This window comes from Quercus suber, unplaced genomic scaffold (genome assembly GCF_002906115.3).
Source record: "Quercus suber isolate HL8 unplaced genomic scaffold, Cork oak 2.0 scaffold_202, whole genome shotgun sequence".
Classification (NCBI taxonomy): Eukaryota; Viridiplantae; Streptophyta; class Magnoliopsida; order Fagales; family Fagaceae; genus Quercus; species Quercus suber.
In genome coordinates this window covers 791,041-818,778 of record NW_027069660.1, presented here as the reverse complement: position 1 = coordinate 818,778, position 27,738 = coordinate 791,041, and the positions used below count along the sequence as shown (strand labels likewise).

Genomic DNA, 27,738 nt, shown 5'->3' with positions numbered 1-27,738 from the left:
TTTTTTGCTGAATCTTAGGGTGGAGCTTTGAAAAGCTTGTTCCCATAAGATAGCTTTTTGGAGACTGTGATTCTGTCTTTGTGGAGCTTGAATCTCCATCCTCCTTGCCAAGGAGTTGACAGCCAAGTGCTTCAATAAATGCACTAGTACTAACAAGATGTAATTTCAAAGCCTTAAGGGTCTTTTGGAATAAGGGTTTCTATCTGAGGGTGAAGGCTGCTTGTAAATTATCAAGAAGTTATTTAATATGAAGAGGAAGGTCTGTAAATTTTCCGTCTTGAAAAATGAGGTTAGTGCGAAGCACTTCTTGCAGAATTTCACTTTTTCCACCACACGAATACATTGCCTCTGCTAGCAATGTATCCTGAAGGGATATTATCTCTATCGAGACTTCTTCATGCTTATCTGAAATCCTTACTAAAGGCTTTCAGAATTGTTTGGGTTGCACCGCTGGTGCTTTGCCCTTTCCTTTCATGTCTGCTTGGGAGGTTCTTTTACTCATAGCAGTCTGCAATTGGGTCTTGAGAAAAGGATTATGTCTTGAAATATTATTTTGAGAATAAACATTTTCATGCAAAGCTTCTTTCAAATTCATTTTTAAAATCCTTTCACCAATGTCTTTCTGTGAAATTTCTTTAAAATGTTTTATAAGAAAATCATTTTTAAAATTTTAAGTATATATAATAGAACAAACTTTTCTCTGTACACATTTGTGCTCTTGCTGAGTACTAGGGGTATTAGAGTAGTCATGATGAAGTCTGTTAAAGTGAGTGGAATTCAAAAAAATTTCAATATCTGCCATGATTCTATCCATGTATGTTTTACTATATATCTGATTCTGCGAGAATATGTGAAAAAAAGCTTCTCCATAAAGTCTTTCATCAACTACTATAATAGTTTGGGGAAAGTCTGTCAAACGTTTGTGATTAACTTTTCATGTGAAGAAATTAAATTTGTCTTTGTTCAAGAAATTACCACAATTAATTTTTTCTTTAATGATCAATAAAGGAGAATCTGTCAAGGCTTCTTTTATTAAAACATCTGTTATATGAGTATTTGAGGATACTACAAAGGGTGTAATTATATCATTTATTATAATTTTGTTTGGTACATCTGTCAGTCTGTCAGTCCATTCATGTTGACTAATATAAATTACAAGCATAGTTCCATCTTTTATATCTTTGTCTTTTGCACTAAATTCTTTTTCACAAGGTGTTTGGACTATATGTCGATGCTTATGCAAAAAAGCAATGGGAGAATAAGAACAAATCTTTGTCTCTATATCTTGTTTAGATTTCTTTATGTCATTTTCTATCAATTGGTCATCTAGTGATATTTCTGTCTTTAAAGATGACAAACTTCTTTCAATTCTATAGATTCTCTCTTTGTTAGTATCTTTTAAGATAGTGACATTATTGAGGAAATCAATTTCTTTTGGGATCAAGGGTAAGATGAAATTAAAAGGTACATCAGTCAAGACCATAAAGGAATTACTTAAAACAACTTTGGAAGAAAGCTCTTTAATCTTTCTTGTATACAATTCATGTTTTCAGCACTTGAGTCTGTCAATGCGATTTCTGTCAAAGAAAACTCTTTATTAATAATAACTTTATCAATTAAACTCAAAGAATTCTGTCTATTGCTGTCAATTTTATTATTATTTGAAACATTAATATTTGTAACCTCTTTATCCATAGGAGGATTAGGGGAATTTGCCATCATTATGCCTGTTACAGGAGAATCTGTCAATGGTTTAGGGAAATCTTTCAAGTTTGCTATTTCTGCAATACTTTGTTTATTTATCTCTATGGAATTATCTTCTTTAATTTCTTTAATTTCTTGTTTTACTATTTTTGCTTCTGTCATTAAGTCTTCTAGAGTCACTGGTTTTATTTCTACGCCATCTTGTTTCTTTTTTGTGTTTTCTTTCTTATCTTTTCTTTTCTTAGCTTTTTCTCCTTTTTCACATTCCGCAGCATGATGTCCATATTTCCTACACTTAATACAAGCAATAAGTATGTCTATAGATTCTTAAATAGTCTTTTTTATCTTTTAGGTGATTGGGTAGATTTTCTATCAATTTCATTATTATGTCTTTTTGTTTCCTTTTTCTTTTATTGACTTTGAGTGGGTTGGTCGATTTTAGTTCTTCCTTTTTCTTTACCTGGTCTATCTCTTTCTGCTTAACGTCAAACAGTACCATTAATTCATTTATTACATCTTTCTCAAATTCTAAGTTACTTATTTGTTTAACAATTTTATTATGTCTATCACATTGTTTCTTAGTATGTCCATATTGTTTACATTTATGGAAAATAGTATTTCTAACATATTTGTCGTTTTTCTCATTATCTGATGACTCAGTAGTATTTAAAACTATTAGGTCTCTTTTTCTGTTTATATCTAAAGGTGAATTTAAAATTTCTATCTTTTTAGCTAATTCTAATAAACCATTATCTTGGGTATATATCATAGTTCTTTCAATTGATTTTAGTCTTTCATCAATTTTTTCCTTTAAACTATCATTATTCCTAGGACTATTATTTGTCCTTTCTTTGTTGACTAGACTATCATCTTCTTTCTCTTTCCTTATCATGTTTCTTTCTTTATGTAGAGTTTCTTTTGAGTTGGTAAGAGTACTATTGCCTTGTTGTCTTTCCATACCTTTTTCTTTGTCTCCATCAATTGTATCTACTTTGTCTTCATCAATTATATTTAGTTTCTTCTTTTGTATTGTTTCTATTATGTCATCTTTCCTATTATTATTTTCTTGTCTTTCTATAGAACTTCTTACTTTCACTACGTGACTATAGTCTTTTCTTTCATCAAAGTCTTTCTTGTTGTCTTCTTTGTATTGCATTATTTCTATAGAGCTATTTTGTTTCTTTTCTGTCAGAATTGTTTTTAAGCCTTCTTTCTTCAAGTCATCTTTTCCAAAGTCTTTTTTATTGTCTCTATATCTTATAGCTATAGGTCTGTCGGTTGCTTTTAGTTCTCTATCATATTTTCTACTATTTTTATGCCAATTATCTGTCATTGTTTTTGCTAAAGGTGATCTATGATGAGGTTCAAATTCTCTTTCTAAATTTAAAGCTTTCAATTTTTCTAGGAGGTCCAAAAAATTATTATTTTTCCTTTCTACTTTAGTGTTTATTATGGGTCTTTTAGCATTTTCTAAAGATTCTAATTTTTTATTAATCATATCTAAAAAACTATTATTGTATCTATCAGTCTGTCTGTTGATTTTATCTCCTGTTAATGTACTCCAATTATTTGTGTTACTATTATAGTTATAATCATCAAAACCACTGTCAGAATCAGAATCTGTCTCATAATCCATATTACTATTTAACCAATTATTGTCTATATCTCTTATGCTATAACCTTCATCATAATCTATATCATCATAGTCCATGTTTCTTCTTAGTGTGTGCCTAACCTAAGTGTGAACAAGCAAATAGATGATGAGTTGATAAACGTATTTATTCTATTGCCATGCAATTAATAATTACTAGTGGAACTATTATTAACCACTGGTATCCTTACTATCGGGACCACCTCCTCGAAAAACTCCATTGCGGGACCACCCAAACAACGCCTGTTCGTCGACTAACAAAAAATGGGCTGACCAATGCGAAACTATGGTTTGCTAACGAGCCTTGAGGCTGACCAATGCTAACAAGGAGCAAGTGGTGGCTATATAGTAATATATGTTCCTAGTAACTTCTTAGTTGCAAAGAAATAAAACTCATACATCTACCATCCATGGCTCTGATACCATAACATACCCAGGAGAGAGCATAGCAGTAATATGGAAGCATAAACAATGATAAAATAGATAACAAAGAAGAAAATAGCGAAATAGATATATTCAAAAAAAGTTAAAACGAAGTATGGAATATGAAAATAGAAACTAGTAAAATCTTACTTGAATAAAAACTTCTATCTTTGATAAACTTGAAAACAAACTTCTGTCTTTGTTACAAGCTTGAAAATCAAACATTGTATGAAGAGTTACAAGATTACAAAGTAAAAACTGTCATAGAAACTAAAAGGTTACAAGATTGTCTGTCTGAAGGGAATGGTTACAAGATTGCAAAAGAGGGAGTCTTTCTAGGAAAGGGAGAGAGGGCTATCTTCTTTCTGGGACTTGGAACTTAGAACTTGAGAAATTAAACCTCAGAGAATTGCATACAATGTTATATAACATTTAAATCAAAAATTGTGCAATTCATTATATTTTTCAATTAAATTTAAATATATGGTTTTACTAACCAAGGGAAAGACAAACAATATTTTCTTTTCTAAATGTAATTAGGGATGACAATGGGGCGGGGTGGGGCCGAAGGATGAGGTCTTCGTCCCTGCCTTGCATGGTTTTATCTTGCCCCATCCCTATCCCGCCCTACACCGCATAACGAGAAAAACTTTCTCACCCCATCCCTGTCCCTTGGAACCCTGTGAAGCCCCGCCCTACCCTGTAAAACTCTACTTTTTTGTTAATTTGCCCTACAACTAGTACAATTTTTTTTAATGAAACCTATTTCATTAATTAAAATATATTTGAAATTACAACTAAATTTATCCCATCAAATCAAATCAATTTTTAGAAAAATTGAATAATATATTCAAGTGTTTAACAAGACAATCATTAAAAAAAAAAAAAAAAAAAAAAAATCTCATAGTATAACACCTAAGAAAATAAAGGCAAAGAACCACATTTGGTAGAATAAAATAAGCTAATATTGTTATGTTTGTTTAAATAGTAAGGTTTTAGGTTATGAGAAATTTACAATTATAACCTTTAGCAACGTGGGGCTGATATTTTTCAATTAAATTTAAATATATGGTTTTATTGACCAAAGGAAAGACAAACAATATTTTCTTTTCTAGATGTAAATATTAGGGATGGAAATGGGGCGGGCGGGGCTGAAGGATGGGGTCTTTGTCCCTGCCCTGATGATTTTGTCTTGCCCCATTCCTGTCCCGCCCAGCAAGATAGGAAAAACTTTCTCACCTAATCCCCGGCCCTTGGGGCCCTGCGAAGTCCCGTCCCACCCCGTAAAACTCTATTTTTTGTTAATTTTCCCTACAACTAGTACAATTTTTTTAATAAAACCTATTTCATAAATTAAAATATACTTGAAATTACAACTAAATTTATCTCATCAAGTCAAATCAATTTTTAGAAAAAAAAATGAATAATATATCAAAGTGTTTAACAAGACAATCATAAAAAATAAATCACATAGCATAACACCTAACAAAATAAATGCAAAGAACCACATTGGGTAGAATAAAATAAGCTAAAATTGATATGTTTATTTAAAAAGTAAGGTTTAAGGGTATGAAAAATTTACAATTATAACTCTAGCAACGTGGGGCGGGGTGGGGACAGAGAGGGGTGAGTCTAAAAAGTTTAAACTTATCCCCGCCCCGCCTCGTGGTGCGGGACTAAAATCTTGCCCCATCTCTTCCTCACCACCTTTGTAGGGCGGAGAAAACCCGCGCGGGGTGAAGGGGGAGGGGCGGGTTAAGCAGGGCGGGGAAAAATTTCCATCCATATGTAATGTAGCTACATATTATCAATCTTTTATTAATCTCAATATGTCTTGTGACTTTTATACTCATAACTACACTTTCAATATATTCAATATGAACTAGTTCCTATTAAAAAAAAAAAAAAAGTTATTAGGAATTTACGGATTAGTTATAGGAAGTTAGGAACCCTAATCTATTGGCAAGGTTTGGGATATATGTACAAAGAAGAAGAGTTTCAATAATATGAACTAGTTATTAGGAATATACGGGTTAGTTATAGGAACCCTAATCTATGGGCAAGGCTTGGGATATGTACAAAGAAGAAAAGATGCACAGGCTAACCATTATTTTTTTATAATGTTGGGAATCAGTACTGTCATTACCTTGGAGTGCTGAATTCTTATAGCAATTACCCAATTCAGTAAGCCACACCAAAGTTGGTTACTTGAAATTATAAAGGCATGAAGAAATTTAAGCAAAAGGAAAGAAGAATATGTTGAATGAACTTAAGTCAACTTACTGCTTCAATTAGTGGGCTATGCCTTTTCTTTTCTTAGAAATAAATTCTGTTTACTTTGAACCAAATGCTTCCTTATGTTGATTACGCAACTGAAAAATTCACCCCAATGTTATTTATTGAAGTTAAACGTGTATTATTCTTAGAAGAAATCGAAGAATATGTTGAATCAGCCATTAGTATTATCTTCTCAAAAAAAAAAAAAAAAGAAAAGAAAAGAAAAGAGAAATACTATTAGTAAGGTCTCACCACATAACCCTCAAGGCATCTGCATGAAAGAATTTCTAATGCTAAGATCAATTTAAAATAAAATTTTAAATGTAAAAGTTATATTACATTAAAAAAAGTCCTAGATCGATTTTCCATCTAAGAAATTAATCAAATACTATAAGGCATATAAGAAAATTTCCACGATGGCCTATTATATTTTTTTAATATATATATATATATATTTTAATAATAGGAATGGCCTATATTACATTCTAAATGTACAAAATGAAAAAGAAAAAATTATGAGCCAAACTTTATATATCTAGGTTGCAAATTTTTTTCCCCCATTTTGGCCATGTGTTCACATATATGTACAACAGTACAAGTAAATAATACATGTTAAATAGAGTCCAAAAGTGGAACTAATATATAATGTACATTTTAAAAGCAATCATTAATATATATATATACACACACATATATCAAAGGAGTTTTTTTTTTTTTTTTTTAATTTTTTTATGGGCCAGTATTTCAAAGGAGTTAGCTCAATCGATAAAGTCTATTGTTATCGAATAACTATACCATTACCATATTAACATATAGGTTCAGTGCTTGTTGGATCTTAAGGGTTGCCAAGTGGTTGTAGTCTCCATAGATTAAGTGGTTTAGAGGGTTTAAACTTTAGAAGAATGATATGCTAATTACTCACGTTGCAGTACCACTAGGGCTTTTTATTTGATTGAGGCCATAGTTATTAAATCCAGCTGGACATTTAATCCGGTCTATGAGCCAATTTATTGCATCATTAGTTCAACTAATGGGTCATCGGTCAAACAACATAGTCAAATAATTTTTTTTTTTAAATAAATAAATTTGAGAAATCATAACATAAATATTTTTTAAAAAGGCATTTGTTTAAATTATACTAGCCATTATAATTTAAAATTAAGGTTTCACAATAATAAAGTAGTCTTCTAATAGGATGAGAGTCTTTGAGATAGGCTGATAGACAAAAAAGTGCTTTTTTTTTAATATAAAAAATAGGTTCTCTCTTCTTTAAATTACTATATTATAACACATTAAACAGTACAAAAGTCAATAAGTGGATTTATAGATGTAATCTCACAAATTTTATAAACTTAACCGGGTGATAAAAACCCATCCGAGTTACGTGGGTTGTCTGGTTAGGTCGGTTATGTTCATAACTACTCTTTGGGGAGGGGGTACTTAACTTCAAAAGTTGAATAATCATAACCATATATATTTTAGGTTTGGCTTACCTCCAGTACTTTTTTAAAATGAATCTCATTTTGTTTTAACAAGAGATTGTTATATCACATACTAACTTAATAAAATGTGGACATTAAAATCCACTACCACTTGTCATTATATATTTAAAACAAAAAGACATATGTAGCTAAACCCATATACTTTAATTTTACTTAAAAAAAAAAAAAAAAAAAAGTACACTTGCAGCAATCTGTCCCAAAAAAAGGGGAAAATATCTATAGTTATTTACGAAAGAAACATTATTCTAGGGTTTTTAATTTATGTTGTCCCATCCCATTCAAAGCCAAACACAAGTAATATAAGTAGATAACAAGCACCTTGTCCTCCATTTAATTAAAAAGACGTTCCCTTATTGAGAAGATATTTGTTTGCCTTTTTATTTATTTATTTATTTTATGTGGATGTATTGTTAGCCTTTTTTAATATGAGGAAGTATGTGCATATAGAGAAAGCACCTTAAAAAGCCGAATTCCAATTTGCCCAAAGATATGATATTATAGTGGGGAAAAAGTTGTACATATATATTCTCTATTCCCACCACAACCAATAAGCCAAAAACATGTTGGATTCTGCTACACAAAATGTTTTGAGAGGGATCTCTTAGAACAAACCCATCAAATTATAACCTCTATAGTGGCATCTTTCCACATTCTTGAAAAGAGACATTTAAATTTGCATACAACACATGTCCTTTCCGTATAAATAATACACATATAGACACTAACCCTTTAATTTATGGATTTTTTTTCTTAATAAATTTTTTTATAGATTCTTGTAAGCCTCTAATCCATGCTATTGAAGTCTCTTTCCTCCTTGTGCCTATAAAAACACCCCCTCATAACCACACTTCCATTGCTCCAACATTAACACAAAGTACTTCACTCTCTCCCTAAGTTAGCCATTTTTTTTCTCTAATGTCGAGGCTCATAGAAACACTAAGTGTGGGGAGAGTAGTCGGAGAGGTGGTAGACATTTTCACTCCAAGTATTAGACTGAATGTAATTTACAACTCTAACAAGCAAGTTGCCAATGGCCACGAGTTCAAGCCTTCTGTCATTATTTCTAAACCTCGCGTAGAGATTGGTGGGGATGACATGAGGACTGCTTATACACTTGTGAGTTTTTTTTTTTTTTTTTTTTTTTTAATTCTTGAAGATAAATATAACTTGGCCATTGATCATGTTATATTACAATATATTTTTCAGCTATTACGTATAGCTAATGCTACAAATACTGTGTGACCTTTTTTTTTCTTGAAGATTATGACAGACCCAGATGCTCCAAGTCCTAGTGATCCATCTTTAAGAGAACACCTCCACTGGTTTGTATCATCAAGCCCTAGTTTTTTTTCTTTTCTTTTTGTACACATTGCATTCAAGACTTTTCGCAGAATTTTTTACTTCAAATATATCTTTGCTCAGGATGGTCACAGATATTCCTGGTACAACTGATGCTTCCTTTGGTGAGTTTATATATTACTAAACACATTGCCTGTTGTCATTACTGTATACTTAAAATGTGTCAGTGATATTACTCTAAACATAATAAATTATATAAGTAGTTGTAATGAAAGCTAATACTATTAAAAAAAAAAATTGTGTCATCGATTGTTGAAGGGTTCTTGCTTAAACATTAATGACTTTCACTTTATTGGTTTATTGTTTAAACAGGGAAAGAAATTGTGAGCTATGAGACTCCCAAACCGGTGGTTGGCATCCATAGGTACGTGTTCATCTTGTTCAAGCAGACAGGAAGACAAACGGTGACGCCTCCAACTACAAGAGACTATTTCAACACAAGAAGATTCTCAGCAGAGAATGGTTTGGGACTGCCAGTGGCTGCAGTGTACTTCAATGCACAGAGAGAAACTGCTGCAAGAAGACGATGATTCAAGGAAAAGGAATAGACTGACCATAATCAATGGGAGAAAATAAAAGTATCAGTATGGGTGTATTATTAGTTTATCACACGATGGTTTAAATTTGGTAGCAATTAAGTATGTTGGGGATTTAGGTGTGAACTTGTGTGTAACTAGAGTTTTTCATAATCTGTGTCACTTTGACAATTAAAAAAAAAAATTTGAAATTAGTTTAAAGTATCCTTAATTAACAATGAAGTTTTGAAGTATATAAAATAAAAAACTGTCTTATTTTGGTACTTGGTGTCCTAGGTGTTCTCTCAGTTGGACAGGAAAACTGTTGTTTTGGATTTGTTCAGTACTACTGCTAGGTTTCAGAAATTTCTGGGTCCTACAACTTTTTAGGTTTCTTTAAGGATCTGGTTGATGATAAGATTGAATGTATCATCAGAGCTAGCCATGTATTGCCAGTTAGTGCGTAGGTGAAGCAGCAATTAGCAGTGGGATGTGTTCCTAGATAGTGATGGGTCCTCCTATTTTTGGTGAATGCCTAAAACGTGTCACCCTTATGGGTAAGGTGCCATTTATTTTGCAATTAGAATATTATTTCTCCTCTACTTTGCTTTTCTTTTGACTCTAGTTTTTTACTATGGAAATCATCACTTTTCTTTGACATGAAGGAGAATTGCTTGACGGTGATTATCACTTGTCAATCACAAAGGTTATTATATTAAAGTTTTTAAAATTATTCCCCGCATATTATAAAGGAAAGCTTGTAATCATTTGCCAATTGCCACCATTAAATTGGAGGTGAGCAAAATATTTACAACAAATCTATTTCCTATTTGTTTGATCAGTCAATAATAGACTATTAATTCTATCATATATATATATATATATATATATAGAGAGAGAGAGAGAGAGAGAGAGAGAGAGAGAGAGAGAGAGAGAGAGAGAGAGGTTCAAATAATATCTAGTATAATTCTACAAGAGTTACATCTTTTTAAGGCCATAGATTTCTAAAAGATTTAAAGGTCAAAATGACAATTTTTTCATCTCATCATTAAATATTTACCTAATTAATAACATCCTTATTAACTCTCTCCTAATTAATTATTTCTTGTCTCTCTTTTTATTTCACTGTAATTCATTTTTCCTCTATCACTTTTGTTGGAGTCCAAATCTTCTGTCTCATTAATTGTGCTTCACTTCATGCTCCACCAATAAAATTTGGACATCTAACATTTCTCATTAAATGAGACAACTAGCCTCTCTCATTAAAGTCAGAGTTATCTCATTTAATGAGAGAGGCTAGCTGTCCAAATTTTATTGGTGGAGCATGAAGTGGAGCACAATTGATGAGACAGAAGATTTGGACTCCGTCGGAGTCCATTTTCATAAAATGTTCAAGCAAAAACGTTAACACCAGGAGCAGCAATTATAAGCATCAGATAATTACTACCATATCATCAATTTGATTGTAATTTTAATCTCTTTTATTCTTCTTGAATGAGAGAGTCTCACAAACTTAAGAACTATCACAAACTATGGCTTTGGAGGGGCACCAACACTCTTTGAACCAGTAATCTCCATTATATCTATTTGCCCATTAAAACTAATCCACTTTACAAACTAAAACTCAAGAACAACAACACAATTACAATTAATTTTCTATTACTTTTCTAATTCAAAATTTGTTTTCAATTTTCTCTTCCATTTTTTTCTTCTTTGGGTTTCAAGAGTTATGGGCATCAAATATTACCTAGTGGAAAAAAGAAAAAAGAATCTCTAGATGAAACTACATTGAGATAATAAAATAAAAATAAAAAAAAAAGTAGGGTGGGAGAGATAATAGATCCAATCTGAAAGTGGCGCAAGAGAATAGAGAGGAGGAACAAAGACTTAGAAAGAAAAAGGAAAACAAAGAAGGATATGGCAAACATGTACTAGGAAAGAGAGAGTAGTAGTGGTAGTTTGGTAGAAGAAGATGTAGGGTAAAAGAGTATTGTAAATATATTTGTAAAATTATTTGGCCAAAAAAAGAATATATATGTAAAAGGTTTTAAACAATAAGTATGGAGAGAGAAACAAAAATGCTATTAATTAAGTGAATAATGTGTAAATCAATTAGCATTTAATGCTATTTTTTTTACCGTTAGATCTTTTGAAAATCTATAGCTTAAAAAATGTATAATTCTACAAGAGTTACACTAGGTGTAACTTGAACCCATCTCATATATATATATATAGACAATTAATTTGTAGCTTGCATTCGTAGTGAGCTATTAATGAGTATGATTTGTTGTCAAGACAATTAATACATTTTGTAAGTATGAGACTTGGGTATTTCCATAAGGGCAAGACTTAGGTACAGTATTTAGGTGCTATTCCTTAAGTTCCCCTCTTAAAATTCTGCTATGTGAATTTTTTGTTATGAAATAAAAGTGTATTTTTTAGTTAAGTAACCACATGATTGAATCTTAAAAGGAGAATTAAAGGAACAACATCTAAGATACTGTGCCTAAATTTTGTCATTTCCATAATATGATCCTTAAGATGAGGATTAGGGTTTTTTTTTTATCCATAATGAGTATGATTTGTTGTTAAGACAATTAATACATTTGTAAGTATGAGACTTGGGTATTTCCATAAGGGCAAGACTTAGGTACAGTACTTAGGTGCTGTTCCTAAATTCCTCTCTTAAGATTCTGCCATGTGGATTTTTTGTTATAGAATGAAAGTGTATTTTTTAGTTAAATAACCACGTGGCTAAATCTTAAGAGGGGAATCTAGGAACAGCACCTAAGGCACCGTGCCTAAATGTTGTCATTTCCATAATATGATCCTTAAGATGAGGATTAGGGTTTTTTTTTTCCTTTTTCTTCTAGGTGTGTGTGAGAAGAAAGATGAGAATTACTTAGTTTTATCATTACATATTACTTCAATAAGTCTGTGATAAAAATTATTATGTAATTCATAAAATTTTTTTTTGGGCTTGAATAATTGAAAACCTTATAGACTAGACCAGCTTAACAAAAGAATGGAAGGGCGTAAGCCAATTCCTTCTAGCGCTTGGATAACTGGCCTGATCCAATCACAAAAGCATACAAAGCATTATTGCTCACTACGATCTTATCTTCCTAGTAGTTTGCATCGAAATTGCATTTCACCTAGGCTGCTGGGGACAGCAACCATTTCGGTTGCTTCTTTTGAAACCCAATTGGTTCCATGCTATCTTTTGATCTTCGAAAGGCCTAGCCACTTGGGTTCTTAACTCCCTTTCTAATTGAGCTCCTAATCATCCATAAAGTGATCGCATAAGGTTTTTTAACACGTATCTAATGGTTTTTGAACCCCACAACCTCACCCTCCGCATGAAACTTATAAGCGAAGGACAAGCCAGTTGAGCTGGCACATAAGGCTGAAACATAAATTTGGAAATTGTTCACTAGCTCATCTATAAAGCCTAAGGCCTTCTTTGGGTCAATGAGGATCTTGACTGCTGATTCATAGACATTGATTTTCTTAAAGCTAGGGACCACAGTCGCAAATGAATGGTCATAGAGCTAGGGACCACAGTAGCACCGCCCAGAGACATTTCAAAAATTGGTGCTTCATAGATTCCTCACCGTTGCTGAGAGAACATTCTGTTTAGTACTTCCTTCTGGCTAGAGAAGCCATGATTCGTTTATAGAATCATAAAATAAAAAAAATCAGACAGTTTAACAAGGACAAAGAACCCATTTCTACCATAAAAACGTAAATTAGAGCGTGTTCCTTCTTACATTCTAGATGACAATAAATAAATCTGTAACAATCTAAAAACCTATTATGTGCACTTCACTGGATTTTAATCCAGAAACATGCCCTATAATTTGATCCTAAAGGAACCAAATCCAGACAGGCAATAATGAAATCAACCTCTCTTAGACAAGCAACTTATTTTCTTGCTTAACAGAATCGAAAGTATGACAATTCTACAAAACTCTATATTTAGGATCATCAGCATACAAGACCCGTGGTAAACCTTTTTTTGGAAAGAAAATATTCCTGTTCCATTTTGACATTCACTTACAATCAATTACAATCCCAACATTAAAAATTTTACAACCCTCTCTCTAAATATCTTAAAAAACAATCCAGAATGCCATCAAAATACGATGATGCAAGACCCATATCTGTCGCCATGTAGCCGCCAAACAAATACCAGACGCTAACATGGATTTGTGTGTATTCATATTTGTGACAGTTGAGATCAGACACAACCCTGGACTGCACTGCTATTAATAAAATATCTATCCAGGTGAACAGAAGAATAGACCATCCACTAATGTTGTCAAGCATTTATTTCAGAGTTGCATTGATGCTCTCTGCTGCAGCTTCTTCTGCCCCAAAACATGCTTGAACAACTGGTTCTCTCCAGTCTTGGCCCTTCCATCTTCTCATGATCCACTGATGTTGATTGTGAGCGTTGAGGTGATTCATCTTGCGTTTCTACCTCCCGAGGTTCAAATGATGGGCATGGACCATCATTGCAGGTGCACAAAGGCATGGCAACAGAAGGAAATGGGCTACAAGTGACTGGACAGAATAGTTCTGAAGAAACAGAAGCCACACGATTCTTTCGGATCTCTGGTGTACGAGCAGGAGATTGATGGTCAGGATCACGAGGGTGAAGCATGCATGGGGTACAAAGTCCAAGAGAGATATGTATCTTATTTTCTTTGGACAACGAACCAGGCAATTTGACAAAAGAGATAATTCCATGTCTACATAGAGGGCATGGAATGGACCCAGCTGGGCCCACCAATTCAGAAGGAATGTTGCTTGTCGAACAAAGATAGAGAGCACATTTTACGCAAAGCTCATGCCCACACCCTGAAATCACAAATACATCAATAGATAAGTGGAAGTGTTTCACCAAGTAATTGGAAGAATTACCCACCAAAAATAGAAAAATGTTGTGTGCATGCTGTTTAGTAATGACTTTATGGATGAAAAAACTATACAGTAAATTTTCAATGTTTCAATTAATAATAAAACAGTTTCAGACGATCATATATAGAGGAAAATTTACTTAGCACTTCTCTCAACCATGAATGATGCTGATGGCAGGAGAAGGTACACTGACCAATGCGGCCATAAGCTTTTCATAGGAATTGATAGCTTCATGCTCACTTTGGTGGCCAATAGTAAAAGGCAACCCCATCCTTCCTTCCTCCATTCTCTCTCACTTAAAAAAAAAAAAAAAGAATTTTACAACTGCATGCGGTTGATTGAATCTCAGTTGTTCCTCCTTCCCACCACCCAAACCTCAAAAACAGAGAAAAGGATAATGACAAGTCTAGCTTTCACATCAAAGGGAACAACAATGGAAGTTATACAACTGCATGGTTGATTAAATCTCAGTTGTTCCTCCTTCCCATCACCCAAACCTCAAAAACAGAGGAAAGGATAATGATAAGTCTAGCTTTCACATTAAAGGAAATGATAAATGGAAGTTATTTATTTGATGAGAGTAAGAACAACCACATGGACCTAGGAGGCAGCAAGGATCACACAACAAGATCCCTCAAATATGTACCCTGGTTGATTCAAGCAAGCATATAAGTACAAAGAATTAACAACTTCAAGAAGATTACAATGGGAAGTCAACCATGTCAAAACAGCTGTAGGCCAGTGCGACAATTTCAATCAGAAAATGCTCACATTGATGGCAGCAGTGAGTTGGTATTATTTTATGATCTTTCTGCTAAAAAAACAATGCAAATTCAAGAAAAGCTCGTTGGTGAATGTATTTTAAGAACTACAGTAATTGTTTGAATTGAAATTTAACTAATGTCTAAAAAAAAAAAAAATAATGGGCAAAAGAAGACTATTGTATCCATCTTGATTGCTTCCAATATATTATTTCACAAAGAGATAATTCATAATTGGGACTACCAGCAGTATATGAACCTTTTCTACCATCCAACTCTAGTCTGGTGCAACATAACAAGTGTGGTTCCATCAGAACACAGTCAAGGGTACTTCACGCACAGTTCTAACATTAAGCATCTAAAACCATATATGCTCAACTAAGCCATAGGTCTGTAGTCCCATCTAATGGGTGTCAGCTAATGAACCATTTTTCTCTGGCCATCTCCTTTGACAAGTTCTTGCTGCTTCAACCACATCATTCTCTCTCTCTCTCTCTCCCCCCCCCCCCCAACACCACAAAGTTAACTAACAACATATTGAGTTAACAAAAGGCATAACTTAATTAAACATGACAGAATACTCTGCATTTACAGAACATAAACCTCAACACACCCACATACAAGCCCCAAGTGACAAAATGTGGAAAAAGACGAGGCTGAGTTGTCTAGAGAATTCTGGGATATGGATTTCACCCTTTTTGGAATCCAATGGGTGATGCCAAGAAGGGTATTTGATTTACTACGTTGTTGGCAAGGTCACTTTGGGCAGCATCAGAGTATTGAAATCTGGAAGGCTATCCCACCTTGCTTGATGTGGTGTATTTGGATCAGAAGAAATGCAAGAAGCTTTGAAGGGTGTGAATGGAACCTATTGGAACTAAAAGGACTATTTATGAAGTCCCTCCTAGAATGGATGACAGCTTCTGGGATGTTTTCCTCTAGTTTATCCAACCTTATTGATTTTTGCAACTTGAGATCTTAGCTTGTTGAGTTAATAGTATGCCAGTGCACTTTTTGAATTTCTTAATAATTTTTTTTATTACCTATAAAAAAAAGAGTTGTCTAAGATAGTTCAGTCATGTAACAAAAGATTTGTAAGTGGACCTATGAGCAGGGTTAGTTGAGTTGTTCAAGGAGCATAAGGGAAAGGGGGGGGGGGGGGGGGGGGGGGGGGGGGAGGGAGAGAGAGAGAGAATGATGTGGTTGAAGCAGCAAGAACTTGTCAAAGGAGATGGCCAGAGAAAAATGGTTCATTAGCTGACACCCATTAGATGGGACTACAGACCTATGGCTTAGTTGAGCATATATGGTTTTAGATGCTTAATGTTAGAACTGTGCGTGAAGTACCCTTGACTGTGTTCTGATGGAACCACACTTGTTATGTTGCACCAGACTAGAGTTGGATGGTAGAAAAGGTTCATATACTGCTGGTAGTCCCAATTATGAATTATCTCTTTGTGAAATAATATATTGGAAGCAATCAAGATGGATACAATAGTCTTCTTTTGCCCATTATTTTTTTTTTTTTTAGACATTAGTTAAATTTCAATTCAAACAATTACTGTAGTTCTTAAAATNTTTAAACAAATGTTAATTAATGTTTTTATGATATTCATAACTATAACGAGGAGGAGATTTTACTATGAAATTTAAGATTTTTAAAATTTCTATAAAAAATTATGATAGAGACATAGAATTATTTAAGAATTATAGAGGATACTAATTTATTATCATCTTCGTTATTATTATTTTCTAAAATTATTCAAATTGATTTCATATAAGCACACACCAAACAAACCGATGAAAGCCTTGGGTCAAAAAATGTGATTATTTTTTTTAATAGAGAAAATGATAATTAGTAGCTCTGATGGATAACCACGAGGCATTTTTTAGCATGAAAGTTCTCTCTTATCTAATAATTTGGGGACAATTTCAACTTTTTTGCCTTTGCCGTCAAAGATTAAAATTGGTATGATATCATTATCAGGGTCCACCATCAAGTAAGAGCACGAAGAAGAAAAAAAGTAAAAATAATCGTAGAAGAAAAACACAGTACACATAAGGTTTTAAATTTTAACGGTAGTTATATTTGTTAGTGGGTTTGTTAGGCAATCTGTCAATGCGGTATTACGTGTGATATTGAATGAAAAAAAATCCATATACTATTAATTTAAAAACAATTATTGAGTGACCACTCAAGATGTCTTTGTCAAATTCCTGTGGATAATAAATTAATAATAATATTACGAATTTGTATGTGCCCACGTCTACTCCAAATCTCACTCTCAATTGGATTACATGCCACTATCTCAAAAATAAATAAAAAAGAGGATTACGTGCCAAAAATAACCATAAATTAATCAATGGATATGATCCCAGAATACTTATCCTAACAAAACATATTAGAGAAAAAAGAAATGCTAAAGATTTTTTTGTGCCGCATGTCATTTTTTATTCCCTCGGTTCTAAATTGTTGGTCGTGTTTAGAAAATTCAAATTTTGTAGGAAATATCATTTAATGCATTGTTTATAAGTTAAAAATGTACAAAATTTCAAATTTATTCCTTTTAATTTAAACTATAGAGAGAAAAAATAACATTGACTTGTTAAATAAATTAAAGAGTAAGATAGAAATTTCATTTATTAATTTTGGAAAGATACTTCATTTTGGGACATCCCAAAATGAAATAGAGACCTAACAATTTAGGACCGATGAATTACTAATTGTTTATTTGTTAAAAATAGATACTCTTAAAAAGGAAGGGGGAGTTTTTCCTAATAGGGAATTTGTCCAAATGAGCTTAATTTTGGAAAGATAACTTCATTGTGGGACATCTCAAAATAGGATAGAGACGCAACAATTTAAGACTGATGAATTACTAATTGTTTATTTGTTAAATATAGATACTCTTAAAAAGAAAGGGGAAGTTTTTCCTAATAGGGAATTTGTCCAAATAAGCTTAAAAATACCCCCCAAAAAATTTTGCTTTTTTCTACACACTTGCCAAATGCATTTGGCAAGGTAACAGGTTTACAACAGTTTATTTAAGGGGTTTTTTTTTTTTTGGTGACTTCTTATTCATGAGACGACAAATTATTCACTTCTACAGAAAAGAGTTATTCATTCTCTCACAAGAGTTGTAGCCTTAACGTGGGACTTAAGGCTAGGCCAATGCCTCCTATTGACAATATGAATGACTCCTCTCCGAAAGTGTGAATAATTTCTAGAGTGAGAAGTTTTGGAAACTCCATAAACTATTTACAACATGTCATTTAAATCCATTAAGAACATGATAGGTCTCATAGCAGTTGATATGATATATTTTAATTAGTGTATAATAAAAATAACTCAATTATTCATATGAGAACGCGGAAAAGAAAAAAAAATGTATGCATCTCCACCCTTTGCTCCTTTTTTTTTGGAAAATGTTAAAATCACAAAATATTTTACAAATTTCTTGAAAATTACTAATAAATAAAAATGTAATATTAATAGTAAATCTAAATCAAAACCAATAAAAACTTGCCACATCAATTATTTATAAAAATATTATAAAATAGTTTGTTCATCCAGCAGGCTACATTACTCGTTTTTATTTTTGGCCTTCATTTATATGCTCTCTCATCTTTTACTGCCTACTTTCCTTGTTTGCCACCACCGTTCCCTTCTTTGTGTTTGCCTCAAACACCGCAACAACTACTACAGCAAAGATCCCAAAAGCACAGTAAACACAAATTGCAAAGACTCGCACGTACAGATTTTGAGAGAGAGAGGACTTTCCACGTCATCATCTCTAGCCTCTCATCCTGGACAAGCTCCGAAATCAATAACCTGTGTGTTTTTTTCTTTTTGGGTTGCTTTTGTATTTTCCTATCTTATTGTTAATTATTATTGTTTAATAATATTGTCTTTGAATTAGTTGTACGACAGTTGACCTAATATATATTGCTTCCCATACAAACACTCAAAAACACAAACACAAAATCAAGAGCGAGAGAGAGAGAGAGAGAGAGAGGGAAATGGGCAATTCATTTGGGTGCTCAGCTTCAGGTGAGAGGCTAGTATCAGCAGCAAGAGATGGCGATTTGATCGAGGCCAAAATGCTATTGGATTGTAACCCATGTCTCGCTAAGTACTCCACCTTTGGTGGCCTTAATTCCCCTCTTCATTTCGCTGCTGCTAAGGGCCACAACGAGGTCCTTTTCTCTCTATTTCCCCCTTTTTTTTTATACCTCATTTGTCAGTTTTTTTCTTTATCATTATCTTAATTTGTGTTCTTTTGGGTGTGTTTAGATTGTGGTGTTGTTGCTTGAGAATGGAGCTGATGTGAATTCAAGGAATTACTGTGGCCAGGTACGAGATTTCCTTGTTTTTCTCATCTGGGTTTTCTTTATTTTTGCTGTTTGTTGTGTATTAGATACTATTTCATTTGGCATTTTCGGGTTTGGGTGTTGATTTTGAGCTCAGTTTGGGACATGGGTGTGGATTTTTTTCTTTACTTAATTAGGATTAGATAACATTGTTTGTGTCCAAGCAAACGCTGCTAATTTAAAACTAGCTTGAGTTGAGTATGCTTTTTAATAAGCAACATGTTAATGGATCTGTGTTCAATTTGATTGATAATGGGTGGGTCTTGCTATGAAATGCTTGCTTCTTGATCAATTAAGCACAAAATTGAAGAAACCCCTTTAATCTAACTAAGAATGAATAAGAAGTCACCAAAAAAAAAAAAACCCCTTAAATAAACTGTTGTAAACCTGTTACCTTGCCAAATGCATTTGGCAAGTGTGTAGAAAAAAGCAAAATTTTTTGGGGGGTATTTTTAAGCTTATTTGGACAAATTCCCTATTAGGAAAAACTTCCCCTTTCTTTTTAAGAGTATCTATATTTAACAAATAAACAATTAGTAATTCATCAGTCTTAAATTGTTGCGTCTCTATCCTATTTTGAGATGTCCCACAATGAAGTTATCTTTCCAAAATTAAGCTCATTTGGACAAATTCCCTATTAGGAAAAACTCCCCCTTCCTTTTTAAGAGTATCTATTTTTAACAAATAAACAATTAGTAATTCATCGGTCCTAAATTGTTAGGTCTCTATTTCATTTTGGGATGTCCCAAAATGAAGTATCTTTCCAAAATTAATAAATGAAATTTCTATCTTACTCTTTAATTTATTTAACAAGTCAATGTTATTTTTTCTCTCTATAGTTTAAATTAAAAGGAATAAATTTGAAATTTTGTACATTTTTAACTTATAAACAATGCATTAAATGATATTTCCTACAAAATTTGAATTTTCTAAACACGACCAACAATTTAGAACCGAGGGAATAAAAAATGACATGCGGCACAAAAAAATCTTTAGCATTTCTTTTTTCTCTAATATGTTTTGTTAGGATAAGTATTCTGGGATCATATCCATTGATTAATTTATGGTTATTTTTGGCACGTAATCCTCTTTTTTATTTATTTTTGAGATAGTGGCATGTAATCCAATTGAGAGTGAGATTTGGAGTAGACGTGGGCACATACAAATTCGTAATATTATTATTAATTTATTATCCACAGGAATTTGACAAAGACATCTTGAGTGGTCACTCAATAATTGTTTTTAAATTAATAGTATATGGATTTTTTTTCATTCAATATCACACGTAATACCGCATTGACAGATTGCCTAACAAACCCACTAACAAATATAACTACCGTTAAAATTTAAAACCTTATGTGTACTGTGTTTTTCTTCTACGATTATTTTTACTTTTTTTCTTCTTCGTGCTCTTACTTGATGGTGGACCCTGATAATGATATCATACCAATTTTAATCTTTGACGGCAAAGGCAAAAAAGTTGAAATTGTCCCCAAATTATTAGATAAGAGAGAACTTTCATGCTAAAAAATGCCTCGTGGTTATCCATCAGAGCTACTAATTATCATTTTCTCTATTAAAAAAAATAATCACATTTTTTGACCCAAGGCTTTCATCGGTTTGTTTGGTGTGTGCTTATATGAAATCAATTTGAATAATTTTAGAAAATAATAATAACGAAGATGATAATAAATTAGTATCCTCTATAATTCTTAAATAATTCTATGTCTCTATCATAATTTTTTATAGAAATTTTAAAAATCTTAAATTTCATAGTAAAATCTCCTCCTCGTTATAGTTATGAATATCATAAAAACATTAATTAACATTTGTTTAAATTAAAAAATATATAACCCATACATTTAATTTTCTTTCAGATTTTTAACTCTCTAGGTTTGAGATGTGAATTCATAAAAAGAAAATTTCCATGTACACCAAAAATTTAATATAATTCACAAGTATATTACAATTTCCCATTTGGGTTTTTATTTATTTATTGGGTAGTCCACCTACCGACTCAAATAAATAACTTTAACTTTAAAATGTGCACAAGTTGAAAAGAGTAATTTTTTAGGCTGTGTTTGGTTTATATAAAATATTTTTCGAAAAATATTTATTTTTCGTAAATGCTATTTTCGGGAAAATAAAATGTATTTGGCTGTTTGGTTGTGCAATGGAAAATAGTCCGATAAATAATTTTCGGTATTTGGTAACATTCTAAAAATATAATTTTCCTACAAATTTTTCACATTTTCTCAGCCATTTTCTTAGCATCCAAACAAATTTTATTACAGAAAATTTCACTTAACAACAACCCATAACCCATAACACCACAACCCACCGAAACTCCAATTCAACCAACAGAGGCAAACTCCGACAATCAAAAGCCACAAAAGAAACAAAACTAAAGAAAAAAAATTATCAAATCCGGTCAGATCGTTGCGGTGAGGCAGTGGCGGAGCCAGGAATTTAGGTCAGGGGGGGCAAGATTAAAAGACAAGATTGGAAGTAAAAACTTAATCTAAAAAAAAAACTAATCGATATTAATAACAAAATAAGTAAACAACTATATGATAACGTAATTGTTATACAGAATCTAACATAAAATGTAAACTTAAATTTATTTTTTCACATCTAGCTTATTTTACTCAATTGCCCTTAGCGATTTTTTATATTTTGAAACCGCTGCATGATTTATTCACACTCAATAGTCTTGAATATATCTTTCTCAATATATGTGACTAAGCAATCATTCATCACTGATCTCCTATTTGATTGCGTAATTGATTTTTAATTATGTTCATTACTGAAAAAACTCTTTCAACAGTAGCTATTGTAACTAGTAAGATCAATACCAAAGTCACTAATGAGTAAACCAATGGATATGAAACATTCTTTTTCATTTCTACCATCTTTTTAGCAAGCTATCCAATTCTTTTAATTGCTGAAAACTCTTCAGTGGATTGCATGTCATGGATGTATATCTCAAGTTGGCTATCCAAGAAAGAAACTTGACACATAAAAAAATTCTACAGGTGGCTTTATCTAGTCTATCAAGTTTACTAAATGGGATCTATTAATTTTATATATAGAATTGTACTAGGACTAGAAGTCTACTACTACTAGAAAAGTTGAAAAGGTAACGTGAATTCACTTAATTGGGATTTTTTTTTTTTTTTGTCTTTTGTGTAGGAGAGGGGGGGGGGGTCAAAACATTTGAAACCTGCCCCCCTCGCCCCCCCCCCTCCCTCCGCCCCTGCGGTGAGGCGACTACGTTTGAAGGTGAAGGCGAAGGCGTGTGAGGCGACTAGGTTCAATCTTTGCTTGATCGTTGCGATGCGATCGGCGCGGTGTGACTCACAGTTCATGGGTTTGCGGTGCGGTGCGACTTGCAGTTCGTGGGTCTGGGTTCGCGATCTCGAATTTGACGATCTCACCGGTGGTGCGACAATCTTAGGTCTGGGTTCTCTCTCTCTCTCTCTCTCTCTCTCTCTCTCTCTCTCTCTCTCTCTATGTTTGCGCGTGAGTCCTTTCTCTCTCTCTTTCTCTCTTTGCGCGTCTCCGGAAATGATTTGAAGGTAAAATTTTGGCTGAAATGATTTTCGGGTCAAAGGCCTTAATTTTACGGTTAACTGAAATTCTTTTCCAGAAAATCCATTTTCCATGCGCAACCAAATACGAGGAAATGTGTAAAACGATTTCCTAAAATCATTTTACACCAAAACAAACACACCCTTAGTATTTTCGGAACACGATGAATAATATTTTTCCTCATCTCATATTCATTGGTAAAATTCACTCATTAAATTCATGGTAAAATACACCATAAATATGAAGAAAAAATAGAGCACTATTTCAATATACTTCGAGAATATCTAGAGTGCGTTTGGTAGAGATGTTAAATAACTTATTTTCAGTTTTTAAACAATATTACATACATTTTCATACACTTTTTCACCCACACGTATTTCAAAAAATTACAAATAAAATTATTCAAACTCCTTTATCAAACGAGCCTAATAATTTTTCAAAAAATAATTAAGAAAAATTTAACGAATATCCAAATGGCATTTTTTAGTAAACCATTCAAAAAATGTTTTTATGAAAAAAAAATCAATTAATATTTTGACAACTTCTTTTGTCCATAATATTTTTATAACAAATCATAGATAATTAGTTGTTATTGATTCAAATTTGAATCTAGTACTAGGATAACTTTTTTGCCCTAACAATAACAACCTGGAATAATTTGTCACTTAAAATTTGTTATAAAAATATTGTGAAAATGTTGTTAACATGAGTATTAATAGGTTATGGGATAGGATTTATAGGAAGACCTGTTCATAAATGATAGTTCAAGTCAAGGCAAGTGCGACCTCGATTTTCACAAAAAGAGATCATTTTGATCAGATACATCCTAGATCACGTTAATCACGTGTACCTTAAACCGACCAAAAAGTGAAAAAGCATGCGATAATGCACTGATCATAAACACTACTAGACCAGTACATACATCGTATATGTGATCAGATCAGATCAATGTGGTCAAAAATGTTAGACGTGGGGACACATAGGTAGGGTGGGACCCAAGGGAAACAGTGAAGTTGGAATTAAAGTCAGAGGAGAGAGAGAGAGATCAGATGGTTGGGAAATACTAAAATAGAATTGAATAGAAATCACGTGAAAAAGTGTTGAGTGGTGCACTGCAGACAGCACAGACAAAACTGAATTAACCTCGGGCTTTACGTCACGGATATTTAGGTTAGGTGCGGTTTGGTTGTGGGGAGGCTGAGCCGCTGAGGTTGCGTGGGCCGGCAATGGGCGCGTGAAACGGCACTTTGGAGGCAAGCAACCCAATTGTATGGACTCTTATCATTTTTTTTTTTTTTTTTTTAAATCTTTTGAAAAGTTTTACTTGAAACTTTTTAAGAAAATTGTACTTCTAAATCCTTAAATTTAGGAAATGTTTTGATTTTTATGCCTTAAAATTATTATTATTTTTATAATTTTAAGCAACCAATTTTGTTTCATTCTCAAAATTCTTTTCGTTTGGCTATTATATGATTTTATAACTAACTTTGCTAGTAATAGACTACAAAATTGAAAGAAAACAATGTTATTTTGTTGGTATTTGACGACCATCAATAATTATTGACATATCATTGCTTTTTTTTTTTTTTTCAAATGATATTTTTTTGCTCAAACTAAATTAGAAAATGGCAAGTGTAACTTGTAAAAGTATTCTTGTTTTTATTTTTATTTTTATTTTAAGCACTAGAGTATTGCAATTAAAGGGGATGAAAAGGGGGTAGATATTTGCAACAATCTTTCATGGCTGGTTTAATACATTTTGAGGTATAAAGCGAAAAACTTAAGCACGTTTTTTTCAATATTTAATATCAATTTTTAAATCTTTATTTATTTTTTAAGTATTAACTATACTTCCTCACAAATTTTAATTATTATTATTTTTAAATATAAATAGCCTTGTAATTTAATAGTATTATTCGATCTTCATAAAGAAGAACTAAATTTGAAATTTCTTCTTTAACCTTACCTTACCTTTTCAATGTCTAAAATAATAATAATCCTAGTGAATCAAGTCAAAGGTTGCATTTGTGAGTTTTAGTGAACTTGACTTGACTAGTACAAATTTTTTATATAAAGTAAGATATATAAAGTTCAGATTCTGTCAATATCAAAAATCAATTAATATTATGATTTGATGATAAAAAATAATTATCATAAAGTAGAAGTCTTGTGTTGAAGTTCTATCATATTTATATATAATAATAATAAAAAAGTCAAATGATGCAATTTTTTTTCTAAAAAGTAGGAATTGTGTCCTTTTTTATTTTTTGTTGTTGAAGGAATTGTCTCCTCTTTTACTTTTGTATCAATGAAGAGGTACTTCTATAAATATTTTTTCAATTATAATAACAAATCTGGAAAATGAGAACTGACCTACCTTGCTATAAAGAGCTTTTATTTTTGGTTGTTGTTGAAGGCACGGGTGTACATCTCATTGATCTCAATCAAATACTAATTACAAAAATCAAAATCCATTTTGGTCAACGTAACAAAACAAAATAAAATAAATGTTTGTCATATTTACTAGAAATTGTAATAAATATTAGGGCTCATATATACTTTTTGTTGGACAAATCCTATTGCCAAAATATAGTAAAAAAAAATTTTCTCAAAAAAAAAAAAAAAAATCAGTTTAGGTTGTCAATAGAGTTGCATTTGGGTTGAGTGACTTCAGTCTGTTTTAGAAACTGCTCAAATGTGACAAGGTTATGATATTTTCTTTCTTCAGATAATGAGTTGATAATATTTTCCCTGTATTTGTTACAAAGTACAACTATGCTATCTTCAAGAGTTTGCTCAATACTCACTCAAGCAAAATTATGGTAAACATCAATAACTCGATTTTTGATTTGGTGAATTGAAACTATGGTTGAAGTAACTATTTGTGTTAATATGTTTTAAGATAATCCTTAAATGTTCAATTAATTAAGCTAAATTATTTGTGGCCTAATAGATAGAGAATTTCAAATAATAATACTTCATTAACATGTTCATTTATATTATTAAATAGTATCTTACACTTAATTTTATATATGTATGGTGGTAACACCACCCAATTTGCAAACAATCAAGTTGTCCATTTGCTATATATGTTTAATCAAAATGTCTCATTCTCATTCTTGAATTCCAATGGCACCTTTGCACTTGCCCCCTAGTATGCGTTTCTCCATGTAAAGAACTTTATTATTATTTAATTGCTTTATGAATTGGTGCAAGCTCACCACATTGGACGTTAATTAAGATATATATTATTATTAGCAATTACCTTAGCTCTACACTTGTTGGATTTTGTAACATCACTCACATTATTTTATTAATTTTATCGACACCAAAATATCTAGAAGTCTTATGGTAGACATTAGTCTAATTTATAACCCACAAATGTATATATAGTTATGAATCTGGATTATCATAGTTGCTCATAGTTGACTAAGGATAAGACAGATCTATATTAAAAAAAATACAAGTTATGTGCCTTGCGTAACGCACATATATACAAATCAAAATCCGCGTTCAATGTTTCGGAACAGCTAAGCTAAGGAGTCATTAGGCTGTTCACTAGTACTATAGTAAATAATACATTATTAATCAATGACGTTTATCATGTTTTGGTTGTGGTCAAGTTGAAACGTCCCTCTTTTTTGATAATATATCTATATTTTATTCAAGTGCGTGTAACATGTTGTTGATATTGCAACGTCGTAACTTTTTATGTATATATATATATATATATTATGGGTTCTGTTAATATTAATAAATTATTTTAGGAAAATTTTGATACCATTTTTATACTAAGAAATCGTCAAAAAAGGTTTTTACTTTTGATGAAAAAGAAAGTTTTGTGTATAACTTATAAGACATGAAAGGAAGGAAAAGACAAAGATAGAAATAGCATATTGTTATTAATTTGTAACCTTTTATTATTATTTGATCTTTAAAAAAAAAAAAAAAACATACATTATATAATCTTAAGGGAAGTAGAAAAATTGAACTAATAGAGCAATCTGGCACATGCACCTTTTCAAAACATATTAATAATTAATATTATGTTATTCAAAGGAAAATTGATAAGGTCTACTTATTAACATCATAGTTGCATGTGTTTTTTAGAATTTGATATGAGCGAATTTAATGGATAACAATACTTCGCCTAAATAATCAAATACAAAAAGATTTGAGCCATAGGATTTCTCAATTCTAATAGTCTTTTGCAAGGACGGAGCTACTCTTTGATCGTACCCCCCCCCCCCCCCCCCGGGGGGGGGGGGGACATGGCCCCCCTGGATTTTGGGGAAAACATTTTCTATGGGTATAGGTATTGTGGGGGGAAAAGCCCAACCATACGTGATGGGGCTAAAACCCAATGTGAAGGTTATTGTATGTCCGAAGAGGTTAAAATTGTCGAGGGATACTTCGCGTGAAAGAAGGATACATGGGGACGAAGAAACTCCGTCCGAAGAGAGCATCAGTGTTTCGAAGAGATCATTATCCTCGGATGAAAAGATTCTGGGTCATATAAATATCTGAGGGGTTCGAATGAGCTTACTAGTGACTTCAGCAGTCTAGATAAGCTTTGGACACGCCTGGAGATAAGAGGAATGAAGAAATATCTAAAAGGAAAAGCTGCCACCATCGTATTAAATGCACTGCAGCAATTTTTC

At 32.3% G+C, this 27,738-nt stretch overlaps 2 protein-coding genes and 1 non-coding gene across 4 annotated transcripts; 2 read left to right on the top strand and 1 right to left on the bottom strand.

Annotated features, from left to right (window-relative positions):
- Positions 1–8,309: 8,309 nt before the first annotated feature.
- LOC111997765 (CEN-like protein 1) lies at positions 8,310–9,643 on the top strand. The gene is made up of 4 exons (XM_024029910.2): positions 8,310–8,673; positions 8,818–8,879; positions 8,980–9,020; positions 9,229–9,643. Exons 1-4 carry the CDS (start codon positions 8,473–8,475, stop codon positions 9,444–9,446), a joined length of 522 nt encoding a protein of 173 aa, XP_023885678.1. The 5' UTR covers positions 8,310–8,472; the 3' UTR covers positions 9,447–9,643.
- Positions 9,644–13,342: 3,699 nt separating this feature from the next.
- On the bottom strand, positions 13,343–14,442 carry LOC136061246 (E3 ubiquitin-protein ligase XBAT33-like; the record flags this gene model as incomplete). Its single annotated transcript, XM_065779230.1, has 1 exon — positions 13,343–14,442. A coding segment is annotated over one exon (690 nt), but the record flags the coding sequence as incomplete, so codon positions are not given.
- Positions 14,443–18,762: 4,320 nt separating this feature from the next.
- LOC111997725 (uncharacterized) lies at positions 18,763–19,515 on the top strand. Of its 2 annotated transcripts, none has more exons than XR_010631209.1 (3): positions 18,763–18,949; positions 19,047–19,312; positions 19,410–19,515. It is a non-coding gene; the product is annotated as an uncharacterized LOC111997725 (transcript). The 2 variants fall into 2 exon arrangements; XR_010631208.1 differs by having other exon boundaries at positions 19,036–19,312.
- The last annotated feature ends 8,223 nt before the right edge of the window (positions 19,516–27,738 follow it).